Source organism: Bombina bombina, chromosome 2, assembly GCF_027579735.1.
Source record: "Bombina bombina isolate aBomBom1 chromosome 2, aBomBom1.pri, whole genome shotgun sequence".
In the NCBI taxonomy this organism is placed as follows: domain Eukaryota; kingdom Metazoa; phylum Chordata; class Amphibia; order Anura; family Bombinatoridae; genus Bombina; species Bombina bombina.
The window spans coordinates 942,545,337-942,568,549 of record NC_069500.1 but is presented as its reverse complement, the minus strand read 5'-3'; the positions used below and the strand labels follow the sequence as shown (position 1 = coordinate 942,568,549).

At 38.8% G+C, this 23,213-nt stretch overlaps 1 protein-coding gene across 2 annotated transcripts in view; it reads right to left on the bottom strand.

Annotated features, from left to right (window-relative positions):
* The window catches only part of LOC128649891 (probable E3 ubiquitin-protein ligase HERC6), a 282,469-nt gene that overhangs the window by 103,411 nt on the left and 155,845 nt on the right, over window positions 1-23,213 (bottom strand). Inside the window, exons 16-17 of one of the 2 annotated variants that reach the window (XM_053703418.1) lie at window positions 19,834-20,004; window positions 13,121-13,264 (exon numbers count right to left, since the gene is read on the bottom strand). In XM_053703418.1, coding sequence (XP_053559393.1) covers window positions 13,121-13,264; window positions 19,834-20,004 — 315 coding nt within the window. The remainder of the gene's footprint in view (window positions 1-13,120; window positions 13,265-19,833; window positions 20,005-23,213) is intronic. The other variant, XM_053703419.1, reaches the window with a different exon arrangement.

Genomic DNA, 23,213 nt, shown 5'->3' with positions numbered 1-23,213 from the left:
GGGGAAGAGAATATCCCACAAGTAAGGATGACGCTGTGGACCGGACACACCGTTGGAGAAAGTAATTTATCAGGTAAGCATAAATTCTGTTTTTTATTATTAATGCATTGTGCATAATATTTTTGGCATAATAAATAATTCCTTCATTAAGTTTGGCCTTTGTCTAATAATTGAACCACTTTACTGAAAGAGACTGGAATATTAGAACTGTATAATTTTAGGTTATTTTCTGCTAAATTGTATTTCTAGAGTTAATGTGTAAAGTCTGGGGTTTTCCTTAAGATTTTCCCTTTAATAAATTTTAAGTTGTGGCAGCATTTGAGCTATAGGTGACAGAAAAGGGGGCTGAAAACCCTTTCTGTGCCAAATAAGTGACTGGTGCAGGGTTGGATAACCTTGGTTCGTCACAATAACTAATAGTTATATTGTAGCTAGTTTAGGGTTTATTTTCATTTTACAAGCAAGTTTGTATTTATTTTAACTAGGTAGAATAGTTACTAAATAGTTATTAACTATTTAATAAATACCTAGCTAAAATAAATACAAATTGACCTGTAAAATAAAACCTAACCTAAGTTACAATTACACCTAACACTACACTATAATTAAATAAATTAACTAAATTAAATACAATTAAATACAAAGTAAAAAAAAAACCCCACAAAATTACAGAAAATAATAAACAAATTACAAGATTTTTAAACTAATTACACCTAATCTAATCCCCCTAACAAAATAAAAAAGCCCCCCCAAAATAAAAAAAGCCCTACCCTACACTAAATTACAAATAGCCCTTAAAAGGGCCTTTTGCAGGGCATTTCCCCAAAGTAATCAGCTCTCTTACTTGTAAAAAAAAAAAAATCAAATCCCCCCCAACATTAAAACCCACCACCCACACAACCAACCCTACTCTAAAACCCACCCAATACCCCCTTAAAAAAACCTAACACTAACCCCTTGAAGATCACCTTACCAGGAGAAGTCTTCACCCAAACGGGCCGAAGTCCTCAACGAAGCCGGGAGAAGTCTTCATCCAAGCCGGGCGAAGTGGTCCTCCAGAGGGGCAGAAGTCTTCATCCAGACGGCATCTTCTATCTTCATCCATCCGGCGCGGAGCGGGTCCATCTTCAAGACATCCGACGCGGAGCATCCTCTTCAATCGATGGCTAACACAGAATGAAGGTACCTTTAAGTGACGTCATCCAAGATGGCGTCCCTTCAATTCCGATTGGCTGATAGAATTCTATCAGCCAATTGGAATTAAGGTAGAAAAAATCCTATTGGCTGATGCAATCAGCCAATAGGATTGAAGTTCAATCCTATTGGCTGATCCAATCAGCCAATAGGATTGAGCTCGCATGCTGTTTTTATACCTCATACGGTTGAGGTTGGAGCTTGTGAGTGCAATCTTGTATTGTAATAAAGGATAACGTTTTTATCATTAATACTGCACTTAGATGGTGTGTTCTCCTTTCTTTCTGCGCTCTAGGTATTGTTTCTGGTTTGGAGTGGATATTGTTAGGCACTGCACCAGTGTTTCAAAGGGAGCAGCAGAATTAAATTGAGGAGAAAGGAAAAACCGGACCTTGGAAAAACAGAACTCTGTATGGGACTAAAAGGAAAGAGGTTTTTTACCACGCATAGGTATTAATCACATAGATGTTGTTTTCTTGTATATAATTTTATTGTATATATTTTTTTTAACTACATGAAATGGTGAATTAATTATTTATATGCACAAATAGAAAACTTATTAAATTTATTGTTATATAGTGCAGGGATATTGCTCAAAAATCCCCTCCAGTTGTTAACTTGCTCTTAGAGTTAGGTAAATAGCGCTCTATTTAGTTTTGAAGTTTTTAGTTTATGGGTGTTAGTGCACTTTTTAGCACTTTAGTTAAGAGTTTTATGCTACGGCGTTGTACCATAAAACTCTTAACTACTGATTTTAAAATGCGGTACCAGGCTTGACAGGAGAGGTTCTACCGCTTGCAATACCGGCGCTATGCAAGTCCCATCGAAAAAATAGGATACGCAATTTACGTAAGTGGATTTGCGGTATTTCCAAGTCTGGTCAAAAAAGTGAGCGGTACACCTGTACCTGCAAGACTCGTAATACCAGCGGGCGTTAAAAAGCAGCGTTGGGACCGGCCAACGCTGCTTTTTAAGCCTAACGCACCACTCATAATCTAGCTGATTGATAGATAGATATATTGATAGATATATTGATTTAAATATATTCCTGGGTCAAGCACACTGTCTCTGACAACAAGGCACTGTACCTGGGTGCAGAATGTATGATGAATATCAAAACAAAAGGGCCGCACTTTGGATTTGATCTGTTTGATTCAGACTTTTTTTTATTAATATTTAAAAAATAAATAAAATCATTACTATTTTCCCTCTCCAGTAAGACACAATCTTTTCTGCCTGCGTCTCTAGTTTGGTTTATGCGTTCTAAAATGCAAAAACTGGTCTATATTTAAAACATATAGATTATTGTACTGTACTTTCTGATGATACTTAGGGGCCGAATTATCAATCTCCGAATGGAGCTTGATGCCCCTGTTTCCGCGCGAGCCAGAAACAGCAGTTATGAAGCAGCGGTCTTAAGACCGCTACTCCATAACTGGTCCACTGCCTCTAAGGCTGCAGTTTGCAATCCACCCGATCGTATACGATTGGGCAGATTGACCCCCTGCTAGCGGCCAATTGGCCGCGAATCTGCAGGGGGCGGCATTGCACAAGCAGTTCTGGTGAACTGCTTGTACAATGTTAAATGCCGACAGCGTATGCTTTCGCCATTCAGCGATGTCTGTCGGACATGATACACTACAGCGTATCATGTCGGACAGACATTGATAAATTGGCCCCTATGTATACAAAAGTATGATATAAAATTACATTTAGGTTGCATGTATAAGTTGTATTATGATCTGTAAATATTGCTTAAATGACATTTTGGGGTTCTTTACAATTGTTCCCATCCCCTCTCCAAGCTGTTCCATTTTACAAATGCAAATATACAAATATTACAGAAGCAAAACAAAGTCATTCAGTTCAACGTATAGCCGAGCAAAGAATAGGAAAACATATAGGTAGGAAAGACATATGGGATTAATATCCAAGCAGATGGTCAATGTTATAGAATGGGTGGGACAATTTTCTGGCAGCTCCTATTTATCAGACACTTCACCCTGAAGGACTTTTCTGCCAAAAGCTGATTGTGCAGAAGCAAAAACATCAAAGCAATAAAAGTTTGAAAGGTAAGAAGAGAAGATTATGTTGCTGCTTTGCAAATCTGCTACAAAGATCCATCATTTTTGAAAGCCCAGAGAGTTGCAACTGCTCTTGTAGAATAAGCTGTGATACAATTAGGAGGCGACTTTCCTCCCACTACAATAGTAGCCTTCTGCCCCTTACAAGTCTCAAAGTAATGAACAAACAAGCTGGAGATTGTCTGAATTATTTAGTAGCTTGAAGATAGAACTTCAATGCTCTGACTACATCAATATTACTCTAAAGTTGTTCCTTAGGATTAGCAGGATCTGGACACAAAGAAGGAACAACAATGTCCTGATTGTAATTTTCAGAAGAAACCACCTTAGGAAGAAAATCATATTTGGTACAAAGTACAGCTTTATCTTTGTAAATAACTAAAAATGGAAAATCACAGGACAAGGCTGACAACTCAGAAACTCGCCTAGCTGAGGAGTTTGCTAACATGAAAAGCACTTTCCTAGAGTTTGTTCAGAATGGATTATATCGGTATAAATGGAGGACCTTGCAAAACAGAAAGAACTAGATTTAAATTCCAGGGCGAGAGAAATAGGTTTTACAACTGGTCTAATTCTAACTAGCACCTGGACAAAAGTCTGAACATAAGGAAGTTTAGCTAACTTTCTATGAAAGAGGACAGATAAAGCAGAAATTTGACCTTTTTAGGGAACTAGCAGACAAAAACCTTGTCAATGCCATCTTGTAAAAATTGAAGAATTTTAGAAATCCTAAAGGAATATCAAGAAAACTCTCTAAAAGAGCACCATTCAAAATATTCTCTCCACATTTTGTGATTTTTTTTGTGTAACAGGTTTTTTGGCTTTAATCAGAGTGATAATGACTGAATTAGAGAAACCACTATGTTTTAAAACTAGGCGTTCAACCTCCATTCAGTTAAACTTAGAGATTTGAGCTCCTCAAGGAAAATAGGCCCTTGAGACAACAGATCTTGTCGTAGAGGAAGAAGCCATGGAGGAGATTAAGACATCTGCACCACATCCGTACAATATGTTCTGTGGGTCCAGACTGGAACAATCAGGATTACTGAAGCTGACTCCTCTTTAATTTGAGTAATTACTCTTGGAAGAAAAACAAAGTAAAGAAACCGGTACGCTAGATGAAAGTTCCATTGACACACCAAGGCATCTACTATTTGAGCCTCTGGATCTCTTAAACTTCCACAATACATTAGAAGCTTGTGATTTAAATGAGAGGCCATCAGATCTATGTGCGGTAGATCACTAATTTATTGAAAATATGATGGAGAGACCACTCTCCTGGATGGACCAATGACGGCTGAGGTAATCTGCTTCCCAGTTGTTCACACCTGGTATGTGAACTGCTTATAGGGAGCACTGATTACAAGGGAATATTTCTGTGTGATACATAACAGCAGTAATCATATCTGTTTCACTCAGCATCTCCTCATACCTAAATCAGCAGCCAGATGAAGCATAGAGATCACTATTATACAAAGAGGATTACTTTTATAACCCACACCAATAGCAAGTGACAAACCAAAAAGTTATAAACAGTGATTGCTACAACAGACATCCTTTACAATCGAATAATATTTATACATCTCTTTGGCAACTGTGACTGACTACACTACAAGAGAAACGAATTTATCAGGTAAGCATAAATTATGTTTTTTGTTACTTCCAATTTTATTTTTTAAAATAAAATATTCTCATATTTAAAGCTACAGATGTATGATATACATACACATATGGGTGTTGCTTATGTTCACATGTTTTCATACATCTGTACCTTTAAAGATTAATGTTTACATACATGAAACCTATATGAGACATGTTGGCTTTTGCAGCACCTTATAATGCATGTATATACTTGCATATGTATATGACAAATTTATACTTAAATTTTTGTTCGTGTGTATGTACATTTTTTCATGTGTGTTTGTTCATACGTATATCTTGTCTATTTTAATGACCCTTCTAATTTGATCTAACAAGAATTTTTATTTTTATTTTTTCATGAATTATATGTACTAAATACATGGTTATAGTGTGCTGTCTTTTATGAATATCTGAATATGGTTACCTCTTTAATGCATTATTCTGTGATTTTAATATTCTCATCAATTTCTCACTCTGTTATATATGGAAGATGAGATAATCAATTGTGCTCTAACATGAATCTATTTTGAATTATGTATTATGCAATATGTGATTTTGTTTTGTTTTCTCTGGGTATGACATCATCCATTATTCTTATTTTTCTTTTCTCAATATTTTTCATAGTGTTCATCATGATAACTTTTTCTGAATTATTTGTACTTTCTATTTGATTTTCTTTATATATTTGATGCCTTTTTCTATGAGCCAAGTATTGCTATTCTTTCACAAGTAATATGTATTTGTTTTTAACTTACAAACTCTTGCATTCATAGAGGGCAGACACCTTTACTTATTATTGAGAAATTATTTGTGTGACATCAATTGTACAACGTCACTTAACAAATTGGAAGTAACAAAAAAACATAATTTATGCTTACCTGATAAATTCGTTTCTCTTGTAGTGTAGTCAGTCCACGGATCATCCATTACTTATGGGATTATATCTCTTCCCCAACAGGAAGTTGCAAGAGGATCACCCAAGCAGAGCTGCTATATAGCTCCTCCCTTCACATGTCATATCCAGTCATTCGACCGAAACAAGACGAGAAAGGAGAAACCATAGGGTGCAGTGATGACTGGAGTTTAATTAAAAATTTATAACTGCCGTAAAAGACAGGGCGGGCCGTGGACTGACTACACTACAAGAGAAACGAATTTATCAGGTAAGCATAAATTATTGTTAAGTGTAGTCAGTCCACGGATCATCCATTACTTATGGGATACCAATACCAAAGCTAAAAGTACACAGATGATGGGAGGGACAAGGCAGGAACTTTAAACGGAAGGAACCACTGCCTGTAGAACCTTTCTCCCAAAAACAGCCTCCGAAGAAGCAAAAGTGTCAAATTTGTAAAATTTTGAAAAAGTGTGAAGTGAAGACCAAGTTGCAGCCTTGCAAATCTGTTCAACAGAGGCCTCATTTTTAAAGGCCCAGGTGGAAGCCACAGCTCTAGTAGAATGAGCTGTAATCCTTTCAGGAGGCTGCTGTCCAGCAGTCTCATAGGCTAAACGTATTATGCTACGAAGCCAAAAAGAGAGAGAGGTAGCCGAAGCTTTTTGACCTCTCCTCTGTCCAGAGTAAACGACAAACAGGGAAGAAGTTTGACGAAAATCTTTAGTTGCCTGCAAATAGAACTTCAGGGCACGGACTACGTCCAGATTATGCAAAAGTCGTTCCTTCTTAGAAGAAGGGTTAGGACACAATGATGGAACAATAATTTCTTGATTGATATTCCTGTTAGAAACTACCTTAGGTAAGAACCCGGGTTTAGTACGCAGAACTACCTTGTCTAAATGAAAAATCAGATAAGGAGAATCACAATGTAAGGCGGATAACTCAGAGACTCTTCGAGCCGAGGAAATAGCCATCAAAAACAGAACTTTCCAAGATAACAGCTTGATATCAATGGAATGAAGGGGTTCAAACGGAACACCTTGCAGAACGTTAAGAACTAAGTTTAAGCTCCACGGCGGAGCAACATTCTTAAACACAGGCTTAATCCTAGCCAAAGCCTGACAAAAGGCCTGAACGTCTGGAACTTCTGCCAGACGTTTATGCAGAAGAATAGACAAAGCAGAAATCTGTCCTTTTAACGAACTAGCGGATAAGCCCTTTTCTAAACCCTCTTGTAGAAAAGACAATATCCTAGGAATCCTAACCTTACTCCATGAGTAACTCTTGGATTCACACCAATACAAATATTTACGCCATATCTTATGGTAAATTCTTCTGGTAACAGGTTTCCTAGCCTGTATTAAGGTATCAATAACCGACTCCGAGAAGCCACGCTTTGATAGAATCAAGCGTTCAATCTCCATGCAGTCAGCCTCAGAGAAATTAGATTTGGATGGTTGAAAGGACCCTGAATTAGAAGGTCCTGCCGCAGAGGCAGAGACCATGGTGGACAGGACGACATGTCCACTAGGTCTGCATACCAGGTCCTGCGTGGCCACGCAGGCGCTATCAGAATCACCGATGCTCTCTCCTGTTTGATCTTGGCAATCAGTCGAGGAAGCATCGGAAATGGTGGAAACACATAAGCCATGTTGAAGACCCAAGGGGCTGTCAGAGCATCTATCAGCACCGCTCCCGGGTCCCTGGACCTGGATCCGTAGCAAGGAAGCTTGGCATTCTGGCGAGACGCCATGAGATCCAGATCTGGTTTGCCCCAACGATGAAGCAGTTGAGCGAAGACCTCTGGCGACTTAGAAAATCCGCCTCCCAGTTCTCCACGCCTGGGATGTAGATTGCTGACAGGTGGCAAGAGTGAGACTCTGCCCAGCGTATTATTTTTGATACTTCCATCATCGCTAGGGAACTCCTGGTTCCCCCTTGATGATTGATGTAAGCCACAGTCGTGATGTTGTCCGACTGAAATCTGATGAACCTCAGAGTTGCTAACTGAGGCCAAGCTAGAAGAGCATTGAATATTGCTCTTAACTCCAGAATATTTATTGGGAGGAGTTTCTCCTCCTGAGTCCATGATCCCTGAGCCTTCAGGGAATTCCAGACTGCGCCCCAACCTAGAAGGCTGGCGTCTGTTGTTACAATCGTCCAATCTGGCCTGCGAAAGGTCATCCCTTTGGACAGGTGGGGTCGAGAAAACCACCATAGAAGAGAATCTCTGGTCTCCTGATCCAGATTTAGTAGAGGGGACAAATCTGAATAATCCCCATTCCACTGACTTAGCATGCACAACTGCAGCGGTCTGAGATGCAGTCGCGCAAATGGTACTATGTCCATTGCCGCAACCATTAAGCCGATTACTTCCATGCACTGAGCTACTGACGGGTGTGGAATGGAATGAAGGGCACGGCAAGCATTTAGAAGTTTTGATAACCTGGCCTCTGTCAGGTAAATTTTCATCTCTACAGAATCTATAAGAGTCCCTAGGAAGGGAACCATTGTGAGTGGCAATAGAGAACTCTTTTCCACGTTCACCTTCCACCCATGCGACCTCAGAAATGCCAGAACTATCTCTGTATGAGACTTGGCAGTTTGAAAACTTGACGCTTGTATCAGAATGTCGTCTAGTGAGCCCAGAACCTTTGTAAAGATTCTTGGAGCCGTAGCTAACCCGAAGGGAAGAGCTACAAACTGGTAATGCCTGTCTAGGAAGGCAAATCTTAGGTACCGATAATGATCCTTGTGAATCGGTATGTGAAGGTAGGCATCCTTTAAGTCCACAGTGGTCATGTACTGACCCTCTTGGATCATGGGTAGAATGGTTCGAATAGTTTCCATTTTGAATGATGGAACTCTTAGGAATTTGTTAAGGATTTTTAAATCCAGGATTGGTCTGAAGGTTCCCTCTTTTTTGGGAACCACAAACAGATTTGAATAGAATCCCTGCCCGTGTTCCGTCCGCGGAACTGGGTGGATCACCCCCATTAGTAAGAGGTCTTGTACACAGCGTAGAAACGCCTCTTTCTTTATTTGGTTTGCTGATAACCTTGAAAGATGAAATCTCCCTTGTGGAGGAGAAGCTTTGAAGTCCAGAAGATATCCCTGAGATATGATCTCCAACGCCCAGGGATCCTGGACATCTCTTGCCCAAGCCTGGGCGAAGAGAGAAAGTCTGCCCCCCACTAGATCCGTTTCCGGATAGGAGGCCCTCTCTTCATGCTGTCTTAGGGGCAGCAGCAGGTTTTCTGGCCTGCTTGCCCTTGTTCCAGGACTGGTTAGCTTTCCAGCCCTGTCTGTAACGAGCAACAGCTCCTTCCTGTTTTGGCGCGGAGGAAGTTGATGCTGCTCCTGCCTTGAAGTTACGAAAGGCACAAAAATTAGACTGTTTGGCCTTTGATTTGGCCCTGTCCTGAGGCAGAGCATGGCCCTTACCTCCCGTAATGTCAGCGATAATTTCTTTCAAGCCGGGCCCGAATAAGGTCTGCCCTTTGAAAGGAATATTAAGCAATTTAGATTTAGAAGTCACATCAGCTGACCATGATTTAAGCCACAGCGCTCTGCGCGCTTGGATGGCGAATCCAGAGTTCTTAGCCGTAAGTTTGGTTTAAGTGTACGACGGCATCAGAAACAAATGCATTAGCTAGCTTAAGTGCTTTAAGCTTGTTCATAATATCCTCCAATGGAGCTGTGCGAATGGCCTCCTCCAGAGACTCAAACCAGAATGCCGCCGCAGCAGTGACAGGCGCAATGCATGCAAGGGGCTGTAAAATAAAACCTTGTTGAACAAACATTTTCTTCAGGTAACCCTCTAATTTTTTATCCATTGAATCTGAAAAGGCACAACTATCCTCCACCGGGATAGTGGTACGCTTAGCTAAAGTAGAAACTGCTCCCTCCACCTTAGGGACCGTCTGCCATAAGTCCCGCGTGGTGGCGTCTATTGGAAACATTTTCCTAAATATAGGAGGGGGGGGAAAAAGGCACACCGGGTCTATCCCACTCCTTGCTAATAATTTCTGTAAGCCTCTTAGGTATAGGAAAAACGTCAGTACACACCGGTACCGCATAGTATTTATCCAGCCTACATAATTTCTCTGGAATTGCAACTGTGTTACAATCATTCAGAGCCGCTAATACCTCCCCTAGCAATACGCGGAGGTTTTCAAGCTTAAATTTAAAATTAGAAATCTCTGAATCCAGTTTTCCTGGATCAGATCCGTCACCCACAGAATGAAGCTCTCCGTCCTCATGTTCTGCAAATTGTGACGCAGTATCGGACATGGCTCTCCCATCATCAGCGCGCTCTGTCCTTAGCCCAGAGCAATCGCGCTTGCCTCTTAATTCTGGCAATTTAGATAATACTTCTGTCATAACAGTAGCCATGTCTTGCAAAGTGATTTATATGGGCCTCCCTGTTGGCGCCACAATATCACGCACCTCCTGAGAGGGAGGCGAAGGTACTGACACGTGAGGAGAGTTAGTCGGCATAACTTCCCCTTCGTTGTCTGGTGATAATTTCTTTACATGTAAAGATTGACTTTTATTTAAAGTGACATCAATGCAATTAGTACACAAATTTCTATTGGGCTCCACATTGGCCTTTAAACATAGTGAACAAAGAGATTCATCTGAGTCAGACATGTTTAAACAGACTAGCAATGAGACTAGCAAGCTTGGAAAAAAACTTTAAATGAATTTTCAAGCAATATAAAAAACGCTACTGCGCCTTTAAGAAGCACAAAAAGCTGTCACAGTTGAAATAACAATGAACCAAATTAGTTATAGCAACCAAATTTTCACAGTAAACGTATTAAGTAAGCAGAGCATTGCACCCACTTGCAAATGGATGATTAACCCCTTAATACCCAAAACGGATAACAATTATATAATAAACGTTTTTATCACAGTCAAATACACTGTCACAGGTCTGCTGTGACTGATTACCTCCCTCAAAACGAATTTTGAAGACCCCTGAGCTCTCTAGAGACGTCCTGGATCATGGAGGATGAAGTAGGAAGATTGTGACTGAAATTTTACTGCGCAAAAAAGCGCTAAAATAGGCCCCTCCCACTCATATTACAACAGTGGGGAAGCTCAGTAAACTGTTTCTATGCAGAAAAAAGATAGCCATGTGGTAAAAATCATGCCCCAATAAGTTTTATCACCAAGTACCTCACAAAAAACGATTAACATTCTAGTAAACGTTTGAACATATGCTATAAAAGCTATGAAGTGTTATTAATAAGCCTGCTACCAGTCGCATTTACTGCAGTGAAGGCTCATACATTACTTCAATATTAACAGTATTTTCTGAGTCAAATTCCATATCCTAGAAAAATACCTCAGTGTGCACACACTCATCAGCCTAATACCAGTCGCTACCACTGCATTTAAGGCTAAACTTACATTACATTGGTATTAGCAGTATTTTCTCAGTCAATTCCATTCCTTAGAAAAATAATTTACTGCACATACCTCGTTTGCAGGGGGGCCCTGCATGCTATTCCCCTTTTCTGAAGTTACCTCACTCCTCAGAATGTATGAGAACAGCCAGTGGATCTTAGTTACGTCTGCTAAGATCATAGAAAACGCAGGCAGATTCTTCTTCTAATGCTGCCTGAGAACAAACGACACACTCCGGTGCCATTTAAAATAACAAACTTTTGATTGAAGAAATAAACTAAGTTTAAAAACATCACAGCCCTCTCACAACGACCTATCTTTAGTTAGGTTGCAAGAGAATGACTGGATATGACATGTGAAGGGAGGAGCTATATAGCAGCTCTGCTTGGGTGATCCTCTTGCAACTTCCTGTTGGGGAAGAGATATAATCCCATAAGTAATGGATGATCCGTGGACTGACTACACTTAACAAGAGAAAACCAAAAACTATTATTTGTACTGTGTATTCAACTATTTTTTCCGTCCCTCTTTCCTCTCTCACTCTACATATAATCATAATAATTTAATGTTTTCCTCTATTTTTTTTAAAATTACTTCATGTGACAACACTTTCGGTGACATCATTATATATGAAAATTAGTGCACACTATGAAAAAGTCTGAGTTTAGTAAACAAATGCTAAAACTGACATGTCTAGCCATAACCATAGACCAACACTTTTTTTTTTACTTAAAGGGACAGTATACACTCATTTTCATATAACTGCATGTAATAGACACTACTATAAAGAATAAGATGCACAGATACTGATATAAAAATCCAATATAAAACTGTTTAAAAACTTACTTAGAAGCTCTCAGTTTAACTCTATTGAAAAGGCAGTTGGAAAGCCCAGTGCAAGTGGGAAATAAGACACTCCCCCCCCCCTTCTTTTGCATATGAAAAGACCCTTTACACAAACAGGAGCAAGCTGGAGAAGGTAGCTGACGGTATTCAAATAAAACTTTGGGGCTTGGTTAGGAGTCTGAAAATCAGAGCAATGTTATTTAAAAATAAGCAAAATTATACATTTTTAAAAAAAACAAACTTTATGGGCTTTATAAATATATCATCTACAAAACATTTATGCAAAGAAAAAATGAGTGTATAATGTCCCTTTAAGGTGTGGTGCCTTAATACATAATTAACAATTTTTGTATAACTGAAAGCTGTTTATTGGTACTTTTCAAGGGTGGTCTGGATTTATAAACTACACGTTTCTAGGTAATAGTAAACATTTGATTTTGAGGATTTGCATCAATTATTTATTGAAGGCCCAATTATCTACCATTTGCCAAATCAGACGTTGAAAAACCAACCTTGGCTACCCCATAGAATTCTCTAAAAATATATTGACACCTCAAATATTTTGTATGCCTTCTTCTGGGACAATTTAGTCTTTATTGTAAGGGCGACTTTTATGTTATTTTAATAACTTTTTATTATGCAATGCTATGCTTAAAGAGATAGGAAAGTAAAAATTAAACTTGCATGATTCAGATAGATCACGTCATTTTAAATTCACTTCTATTTTCAAATGTACTTTGTCCTATTGGTATCCATTGTTGAAAAAAAATCAGCTAGCTGCTGATTGGCTGATTAGATGTATTCAGCTAGCTCTCAGTAGTGCATTGCTGCTCCTTCAGCAAAGGATATCAAGGAATGAAACAAGTGTGATAATAGAACTAAATTGGCAAGTTGTTTAAAATGTTATGTTCTATATAAATACTGAGAGGAAAAAAAAAATAGTTTCATGTCCCTTTAATGACATTTTTACTCTAGTGTTGAAGTAATAATTTAATAGTAACAGTAAAATTAAAATATTTTTTTCTATCACTTTTACAAAACCTACATTGCTTCGGAACCACATAGGTAAAAATGGATCAGGACAGGAGAACATTCCATAATCAGGGTCAACCATTGCTTCAATCACTAAGAGAAAAAAATCTCTTATCACTGCTGTAGCATTAAGATCTTCTTCATCCTGGAAAGCCACCTACAGCAAAAGAGAAACAAACATAAAAAATAAAATGTATGCTTACCTGATAAATTAATTTCGTTATTGGCAGTGAGAGTCCACAAGGACATTCATAACCTATGGGAAATACTCAACCTGGCCACCAGGAGGAGGCAAATACATCTCAAACAAAGCTATAAGTATCCCTCTCACTTCCCCTACCCTCTCAGTAGTTCAAGCCGAGGATAAGGAAAAGTCAACAGAGGTACAAGTGGTTCAGAGGTGCCAACGACTGCTGCCACTACACATCTTGTATTAGGGTGGGGTCATGGACTCTCACTGCCAAGAAGGAAATTAATTTATCAGGTAATCATAAATTTCAATTTTCCTTCTATTGGCAGTGAGAGTCTACAAGAACATTCATAACCTATGGGAAACCAATACCCAAGCTGTGGAGTTTACAAATGTTCAGGAGGGAAAAGTAGGGAAGGCAGTCCTAATCAATAAGCACCACCACTTGTAGAACCCTTCTCCCAAAGGATGCCTTTGCTGAGGCAAAAAGATCAAATCTATAGAACTTTGTGAAAGTGTGCAATGAAGACCAAGTTGCAGCCTTGCAAATCTGTTCAACTGAGGCCTAATTCTTGAAGGCCAGAGAAGTAGACACTGCACGGGTAGAATGTGCTGTGATTCATGAAGGGGGCTCCTGACCCGCCTCCTTGTAAGCCATGCGAATCAGACTTCACAACCAAAAGGAAAGAGTAACAGCTGAGGCATTCTGCTCCTTGCACTTACCAGTATACAGGATGAATAAGGAAGATGATTGACGGAACTCCTTAGTAGCGTGAAGGTAGAACTTCAATGCTCTGACCACATCCAAGTTATGCAGCAATCTCTCTTTGGAGGATGACGGATTGGGACAAAGTGAAGGAACCACAATGTCCTGGTTGATGTTGCGAGTATTGACTACCTTAGGTAGAAAGCCTAGTTGTGTCCTCAACACAGCTTTATCTCAATGGATAACTAGGTATGGAATATCACACATTAAAACCGAAAGTTCTGACACTCTGCGAGCAGAGGAAATAGCCAACAAGAAAACCACTTTTTAAGTGAGTAACTTAATATCAACGGCATGCAGAGGCTTAAACAGAGCCCTCTGAAGAACTTTAAGAACTAAATTTAGGCTTCAAGGATGAGCAACGGGTTTGAAAACAGGTCTTATTCTGGCCAAAGCCTGAACAAACTCCTGAAAATCTGGCAAACTAGCAAACTTCTTGTGAAACAGAACAGAAAGGGCAGAGATCTGACCCTTAATAGAACTGTCTGACAGGCCCTTCTCCAGACCCTCCTGGAGAAACTACAAAATATTTGGAAGTCCTCACTCTACGCCAAGAAAAATGACGCTGGTCACACCAGTAAAGATAAGTCTTTCAGACCTTGTAGTAGATGCGTCTGGTGACAGGCTTGTGAGCCTGGATAAGAGTATAAATGACCCTATCAGAGAAGTCTCTCTTAGGAAAAATCAACTGTTAAGTCTTCAGGCAGTCAGCCTCAGAATATCTAGATTTTGGTAAAAGAATTGATCCTGATTTAGCAGGTCCTGACGAAGAGGCAACCGCCAAGGAGAAGCAGATGACATGTTCACTAGGTCTTCGTATCAAGACCTGTGTGGCCACGCAGGGGCTATCAGAATAGTTGGTATTCCCTCCTGCTTGAGCTGAGCGACCACTCAAGGCAGCAGATACACTAGGTTGAAGTTACACAAGACCGCTAGAGCATCCACTAGCTCTGCCTGAGGATCCCTGGACCACGATTCATATTTTTGCATTGAAGCGGGAAGCCATCAGATCTATTTCAGGGGCACCCCATCTGCGAATGATCTCCAGAAACACCTCCTGATTAAAATACAACTCCCCTGAGTGCCTGCTCAGGAGATCCACTTCCCAATTCTCCACACCTGGGATGTGGATAGCTGTAATTTGACATTGATGTCTCTCCGTGTACAGCAGGATTCGAGACACCTCCTGCATCGCCAGCGAGCTCTGTGTGCCACCCTGATGGTTGATGTAGGCCACGGTATGGGAATCGAATATAGTGGACGTAACCCAGCTGGGGACACAATAGAAACGCATTGTATATAGTTCTTAACTCGAGAATGTTGATCAGAAGAGACACTTTCTCCTGACACCAAGTTCCTTGGGCTCTCAGGGAACCCCACACAACACCCCAGCTGGAGAGACTCCCGTCTGTGGTGATAATCACCCAAGAGGGGCGACGGAAACATATGCCTAGAAGAACTGGAGTTGGAGACTGTCACCAAGTGAGACTCCCTCTCGCCTGGGCATCCAGGTAAATGAACTTAGACAGATCTGATTGATCACCATTCTATTTTCTGAGCATACACAACTGTAGTGGTCTCAGATGAAAGCAAGCAAACGGTATAACTTCTGAAGCCACAACCATAAGACCTACCACTTCCATGCATTTTGCCACGAAAGATGATCGTTGGACTGAAGTAGGCAACATGCCGTCTGGAGCTTCTCTCTGCGCTGATCTGTAAGGTAGATGTGCATATTTACTGAGTCTACCACCAGTAACCATAGCTATCATAGAATACAGACACGGACCGAACAGGGACTTGCCCTTGCAGGACAAAAATAGTAGCTTTGACTTAGAAACAGTATCCTCCAACCACGACTTGAGCCACAAGACCCTCCTGGCCAGAACGCAAAGCTAGAGTTCTTAGCATTAATGCGGATAATTTGAAGAAATCCATCCCTGATGAAGGCATTTGTCAATCTTGTATATGCTCCTGGAGGAGTTTCAACAGTAATCAGATCCACTAAAGCCTCACACCAGAATTTGGTGGCCCTATTCCCTCCTGCTGGTTGAAACCGGTTGCCTGTCTGCAGAAACACCCTTCTTAGGTATCCCTCAAGCTTTCTATCTAGTGGATCCTTAAAGGAAGTGCTATCTTCAAGTGGAATGGTAGAGCTCTTGGCCAATGTGTATATGGCGCCATCAACTTTAGGAACACTATTCCATACCTCCGCGTCAGTAGTAGTTAAAGGAAACAATCTTTTAAAAGATGCCAAAGGGGTAAAAGTAACCACGGTCTACCCCATTTCTTGAAGATGATCTCTGCTATAATAGGGGTACAGGAAATATCTCTGGGGCCCTAGGTCTATGTCTAAATACTGATTCAAGTCTTTGAACTTAGTCCACCTCGGGCAGCTTTGCCCCCGGAACCCCCAGTGTAGATAGAACCCTCTTAAGCAGGAGCCTGAGCTGCTCCACTTTGAACCTAATCATACCCTCCTCAGAGTCCTCTTCCGACTCTCCTTCAGAGCTGACTAATGGTTCGTCATCAGAAGGTTGCCCATAAATGTCAGTTGTGGCCTCCACCACAGCATTAGGGCTACGTACCGGAGAACAATGTTTAATTTTTCTCTTTCTCTTTCCTGCTACCGGCATAGCGCTCAGTGCAGCAGACACAGCAGCCTGTTTACGGGCCATGAGATTTTTAGGTGAAAGGCCTACCCTATTTTCGCAGTCTTCTGGGGTGACTGTGGTCGCATTCATGGGCTGTTGGACAGGGAGGTCAGCATCAGCCGAAACTTGAGAAGCTGCATTAGGGCCTGCTAGAGACAGGCAACGTGGAAATTCCTCAACGGGCTGTCCGCTTGGGCTTCCTGAATAAGGCGTCAGGATGTATGTTAGGCAACAATTGCATACATTTATTGTTGTTATCAGAATGTACAGACGAAGATTCCTCCAGACTCTCTATTAATATAGAGTCATCCATAATATCGTGGTGTGTAATGACAATTGTGGCAACAATCATGAGCCTCACAGCGGAGTACCCGATGCTTCCAATGTACAAATAAACTGTCCCCTTTAAGCCCTTTTAGGGCATTATACCACCTCTGATCCGGCTGAGCTGCACGGCTACTACTCTCCCACAGGTCTGTTGTGCAGTGGAGCTGAAGCGGAAATAGTGCGAAAGCGATGTCTATGATGGGAAACTGTGTCTCCGACCACTGCTGCGGCCTGTATCAACAAAAGGCCTGTGGACTGTAGTAGTGATCAAGCTCACAAAATGTATTGAATGACCGAAGCACCAGTATCAAATTCTTAGTGCGGTTGTATCACCTACACTCCTGCATGACACATGTCTGAGTGTTAAGGAGTCCCTCACTAGGACTAAAACACTTGTCTGTGTCCTGAATAACGGGGTGCATGAAGCGTTCCCCTCTCAGCCGCATAAATGTTTAATGAAGTCTGGCTTGATACCGGGTATATCGGTCTGCTTATGCCAGGTCACCGCCTGATAAAAAGGGGATTTAAATGTGCTCTCTATTAGACAAGTTGCCATGAGAGAGGGGAAAACTTACCCATGATGTCTGTATTTTAGAGTGAGTCTCACATCGTTATCAGACAGGGGATTAAGAAACTGGAAAGATGAGTGGTAGTCCCAGCATTGACAAGTATTAAATATATCAATTCTCCATTGAAATTTATATCGCTATATCATCCCCGGCTCCCAATGAGAGCCAATCCATGTTAAACTTAATTTCTTATTATTTTTTTAATCTTTTACAAAGCACCTCTCTCGGCCTACCTCCATGATACAAGACAAATCACTACTGGAAGAGTAGGGGAAGTGGGAGGAATATTTATAGCTTTGTTTGGGGTGTATTTGCCTCCTCCTGGTGGCCAGGTTATGAATATTCTTGTGGACTCTCACTGCCAATAGAAGGAAAACACTATATTACAAGTGGCGCAATACATGATTCATTATTAAAGGGATATGAAACCCAAAAAAATTATTTTGTGATTCAGACAAAGCATACAATTTTTTTAAAGTTTCCTATATACTTCTAATATCAACTTTGCTTACTTCCCATGATAATCTTTATTGAAGAGATTCCTAGGTAGGCATCTGGAGCACTGCATGGCAGGAAATAGTGCTGCTATCTAGTACACTTGCAAGAATTTTATCCATCTCTTAAAGGGACACTAAACCCAAATTTGTTCTTTCCTGATTCAGATAGAGCCTGCAATTGTAAGCAACTTTCTAATTTACTCCTATTATCAATTTTTCTTCGTTCTCTTGCTGTCTTTATTTAAAAAGCAGAAATGTGATGCATAGGAGTCGGCCCATTTTTGGTTGAGAACCTGGGTTATGCTTGCTTATTGGTGGGTAAATGTAAGCCTCCAATAAGCAAGCGCTGTTCATGGTGCTGAACCTAAAATGGGCTGGCTGCTAAGATTTACATTCCTGCTTTTAAAATAAAGATAGCAAGAGAACGAAGACAAATTGATAATAGGAGTAAATAAGAAAATTGCTTAAAAGTTTGTGCTCTATCTGAATCATGAAAGTAAAAAATTGGGTTCAGTGTCCCTTTAAGCATACGCCCCTGCTTTTCAACAAAAGATGCCAAGAGAACGCTGAAAAATTAACAATAGAAGTAAATTAGAAAGTTGTTTAAAATTGCATGTTATATCTAAATCATGAAAGAAAAATTTTAGGTTTCATATCCCTTTAAGATACAAAGCATTGCATGAAAACAAAACAAAACAAAAAAAACCTTACGTAGCTATTTTCCATGAAAATATAATGAGGTAGGCTTGGGAGCGTGCATTGTGACAAACATTGTTGCAAACACTGCTGCCATATAGAGGTTATCTGTTCAGACAATTTTAATGTAGAAGAAGAGTTCTCTAGATGGTGAATATTATATCTTCTGTGTTTTGGTAGGCTTTATTCTATTGTGTAAAGTACAAATCATTAGTGGCATTTGGGTCTCATGGCTATGATATTAAATGTATTTTTTAATTGTCATTTTTTCCTGTCATGCAGCTATTAATTATAGCTAAGATTCATCCTTTTTTCTAAAACAACCAATAAAACGAATTTCAAGCTTTGCATTGAAGCGCATGCAATCACTGCTGCAACTGTTCATTTTAAAGTTACCTGTTTTCTTACATTTAATAATCCACAACTTCACTTCAATAAAAAGTTAAAGGGACAGTACACTGTAAAATTGTTTTTCCATTCATGTATTTTAAATGACTTGTTATACCACCTGCAGAGTATAAAATATTTGAGAAATTGCATTTTCGGGTTTATTTGTATATATGAAGTAGCTGGTTTTGTGCTTTGAAACCACAGCTTATTACAAGGGGTTGAACATAAGGTATTATCAGATCTCATTATGTTATAACTTTGTGTACACAGACTTGCTTCCTTATCTTATAATTGTCTGGAAAACTAAAGCTCAATACATAGAGAGAACAATGGACAATTATCATTTTATTACTTTACTATACTACATCCCACTGAGAGTGTAATCTCTTCTGCTGGCTGTGTTTACTTAAGCTTGTCAATAGCGTATACTCCAGTATCAAAACTTTCAGTATAGGTTGGGAGACCACAAGCTAAATCAGCTATTTCAAATGCTGAAATAGGAGTAAAGGAGCCACTTGCAACCAATTTAATACACTCTAGCAGGTAAAAAGGATCATTGGGAATAATTTAAAGGAGAGAAAGTTTTTGGGTGAACTGTCCCTTTAATACAATTTTGGTTGTTCCTTTGATACTCTACCAGTAATTCTTTCTTAAGATCACAGTCTTCCACAATGCTCAGTTTCCGTATGGTATCCTCCATTAGATGGTTGCGTCTAACTTTGAGTAGAAAGTAAGGAAGTTTGGGAAGTTCACTGCTTCCTTGCAATCTGTTTGCCAGTATCTCCTGTTGGGCCTTAACTTGAGCATTCTGAATAAATAAAAAAGCAATAGTCATTCCTTTGTAGAAATAAAAAATATTAAACAATTTTTAAAGGGATTGTTATTTTGTGATTCAGACAAAGCATACAATTTAAAAAAAGTTTCCAATTGATTTCTATTGTCCAATTTGCTTTGTTCCCATGGTATGCTTTGTTGAAGAGCAGCACTACAGGAAATTGTGCTGCCATCTAGTACTCTTGCAAATGGATAACATTCTTGCATAACTGCTGCAATACAGTGCTTCAGACACATGCACGCTCCTTAGCTCACGTCTGCTTTTCAACACATGATACCAAGAAAACTAAGACAATTTGATAATAGAAGTAAATTAGAAAGTTGTTTAAAATGTCATGCTCTATCTGAATCACAAAAGAAAGATTAGGGTTTATGTTGCTTTAAGGAGTGAAAAAGTGGCTCTCACCATCTGGCACAAGTAAAGGGCAGTGTTAATTTTGACGGCAAATTTCAATTCAGTCTTAGTTTTAGTCTAGTTTTAGTCGACTGAATTTTCAGTAGATTTTAGTCGACTAAAATCTAAGGGGTGTAGTTAAAGTGCAATGCGTTATTTAAGCATTTCTCTATCATTTGCAAACTGATTACATACTCCAGGAGTAAACATAACACCTGTTAATATTTATGGTATTAAGGTTTAAACATGCAATACAGACACAGATTTAGCCGTTGTGATATATAACATCTTTATTAAACTTTAAATTAAATAAAACCAAGTTTCATAAACAAACAGAAGTGCAACTTTAAAATATAAAAAAAACAAACTGTATTGGCTGTATTGCACATATTGCCCAGTATAAAAACTTTAACAGTTCTCTGTTAATAATTAAAACAAGTATCAAGAAACTCAACACAACAAAAAGTTTCTGCAGCTAGCACAGGCACAGCATAACTTAAACCCATACTCGTGGGTTATGCTTATTTCTATAGGAAGAATCAATTGATTGTTCACAGATTCGAAAAAGTTTTGGCAACGATATTAGCACTGCTCTAGAACTTCCCAACTCATTATATACTCCTGGAGTAAAGGTTTATTAACCTGTTTTTATTTATGGTATTAAGGTTTGAACATGCAATAGAGATTTAACAGATTTAACTGTTGTGGTATATAACATGTCTATCTTAAATTTTAATAAAATTAAGTTTCGTAAATTTTTACAAAAGAGCAGTAATCGGATATGGATTGATTATAACAACTTGCATAAAATGTTTTTGTCAGCACATTTTGATTTAGTTTTAGTCGCAGTCTTTTGACTAAAATGTCATTTTGATTTAGTTTTAGTCATAGTCTTTTGACTAAAATGTCATTTTAGTTTTAGTCGTATTTTAGTCATCAGAATTTCTTTAGTTTTATAGTCATTTTAGTCGACGAAATTAACACTGGTAAAGGGTTAAAATAAGAGAATGACTCAAGAGAGACCTAGGCACTGGCGGAGAGACAATAGAGTGGTTAGTAATAACCATTCTTTTTAAGTTAAGTTGTTTCCAGCATTTTAAACATAGATAGCGAAAAACAGTTTAATGTCTGTTCATACAATTTATGAGAGCTGCACCAAGAGCTACAATGTATGATGTTAAAATTAATTAATATAAAAATTGCAAATTACATTTTAGAATCATGTCTCATGGGGTAAAAATGTGCTCATAATTTTTCATAATTCCTGTATGTTTGTGTATGTATTTATGTGTGTACATATGCATGTATGTGTTTGTGTGTATGTATGTTTTTATGTGTGTATGTATGCATGTATTTATGTGTTTCTGTATGCATGTTTGTGTTTATGTGTATGTATGTATGTATTTATATGTGTATGCATGTATGTATTTATGTGTTTCTGTATGTATTTGTGTGTATGTATGTATTTATGTGTGTACATATGCATGTATGTGTTTGTGTGTATGTATGTATTTATATGTGTATGTATGCATGTATGTATATATGTGTTTCTGTATGCATGTTTGTGTTTATGTGTATGTATGTATTTGTGTGTATGTATGTATTTGTGTGTATGTATGTATTTATATGTGTACGTACGTATGCATGTATGTGTTTGTTTGTGTGTATGTATGTATTTATATGTGTATGTATGCATGTATGTATTTATGTGTTTCTGTATGCATGTTTGTGTTTATGTGTATGTATGTATTTGTGTGTATGTATGTATTTATGTGTGTACATATGCATGTATGTGTTTGTGCGTATGTATGCATGTATGTATTTATGTGTTTCTCTATGCATGTTTGTGTTTATGTGTATGTATGTATTTGTGTGTATGTATGTATTTATGTGTGTACATATGCATGTATGTGTTTGTGCGTATGTATGCATGTATGTATTTATGTGTGTCTGTATGCATGTATGTATGTGTTTGTGTGCATGTATGTATTTATGTATGTACTGTATGTATGTGTTTGTCTGTTTGTTTGTATGTATGTATTTATGAGTGTATGTATGCGTTTGTGTGTATGTATGTGTGCTGTGTATATGTATGTATTTGTGTGTACGTGTAAAATGTAAGCTCACGAGTCCACTTGTCCTATTGATCACGTTAAGTTGTTTTACAGCTTACAGTGACTCAAGGGAAGGGCTCTCCACTCTTATGATTTATGTATTGTCTACTGGATATTGTACCCCACCACTGTACACTTAAAGGGACAGTCAACACCAGATTTTTTGTTGTTTAAAAAGATAGATAATCCCTTTATTACCCATTCCGCAGTTTTGCAAAACAAACACTGTTATATTAATACACTTTTTACTTCTGTGACTAACTTGTATCTAAGCATCTTCTGACCGCCCCTAATCACATGACTTTTAGTTATTATCTATTGACTTGCATTTTAGCCAATTAGTGCAGTGTCAGCCACTAGCCACAAGCGTGATCACAATGCTATCTATATGGCCTACATGAGCTTGCTCTCCCCTGCTGTGAAAAGTAAATAAAATAGAGGCAGTCTTCAAGGGCTTAGAAATGATCATATGTGCCTTCCTAGGTTTGTTTTCAACTAGAATACCAAGAGAACAAAGCAACATTGTTGATAAAAGTAAATTGGAAAGTTGTATAAAATTACATGCCCTATTTGAAAAATGAAAGTTTTTTTTGGACTTGACTGTCCCTTTAATATTACAGCACTGCGTAATATGTGGACACTACATAAATAGACAATAATAATATGTGTATGTCT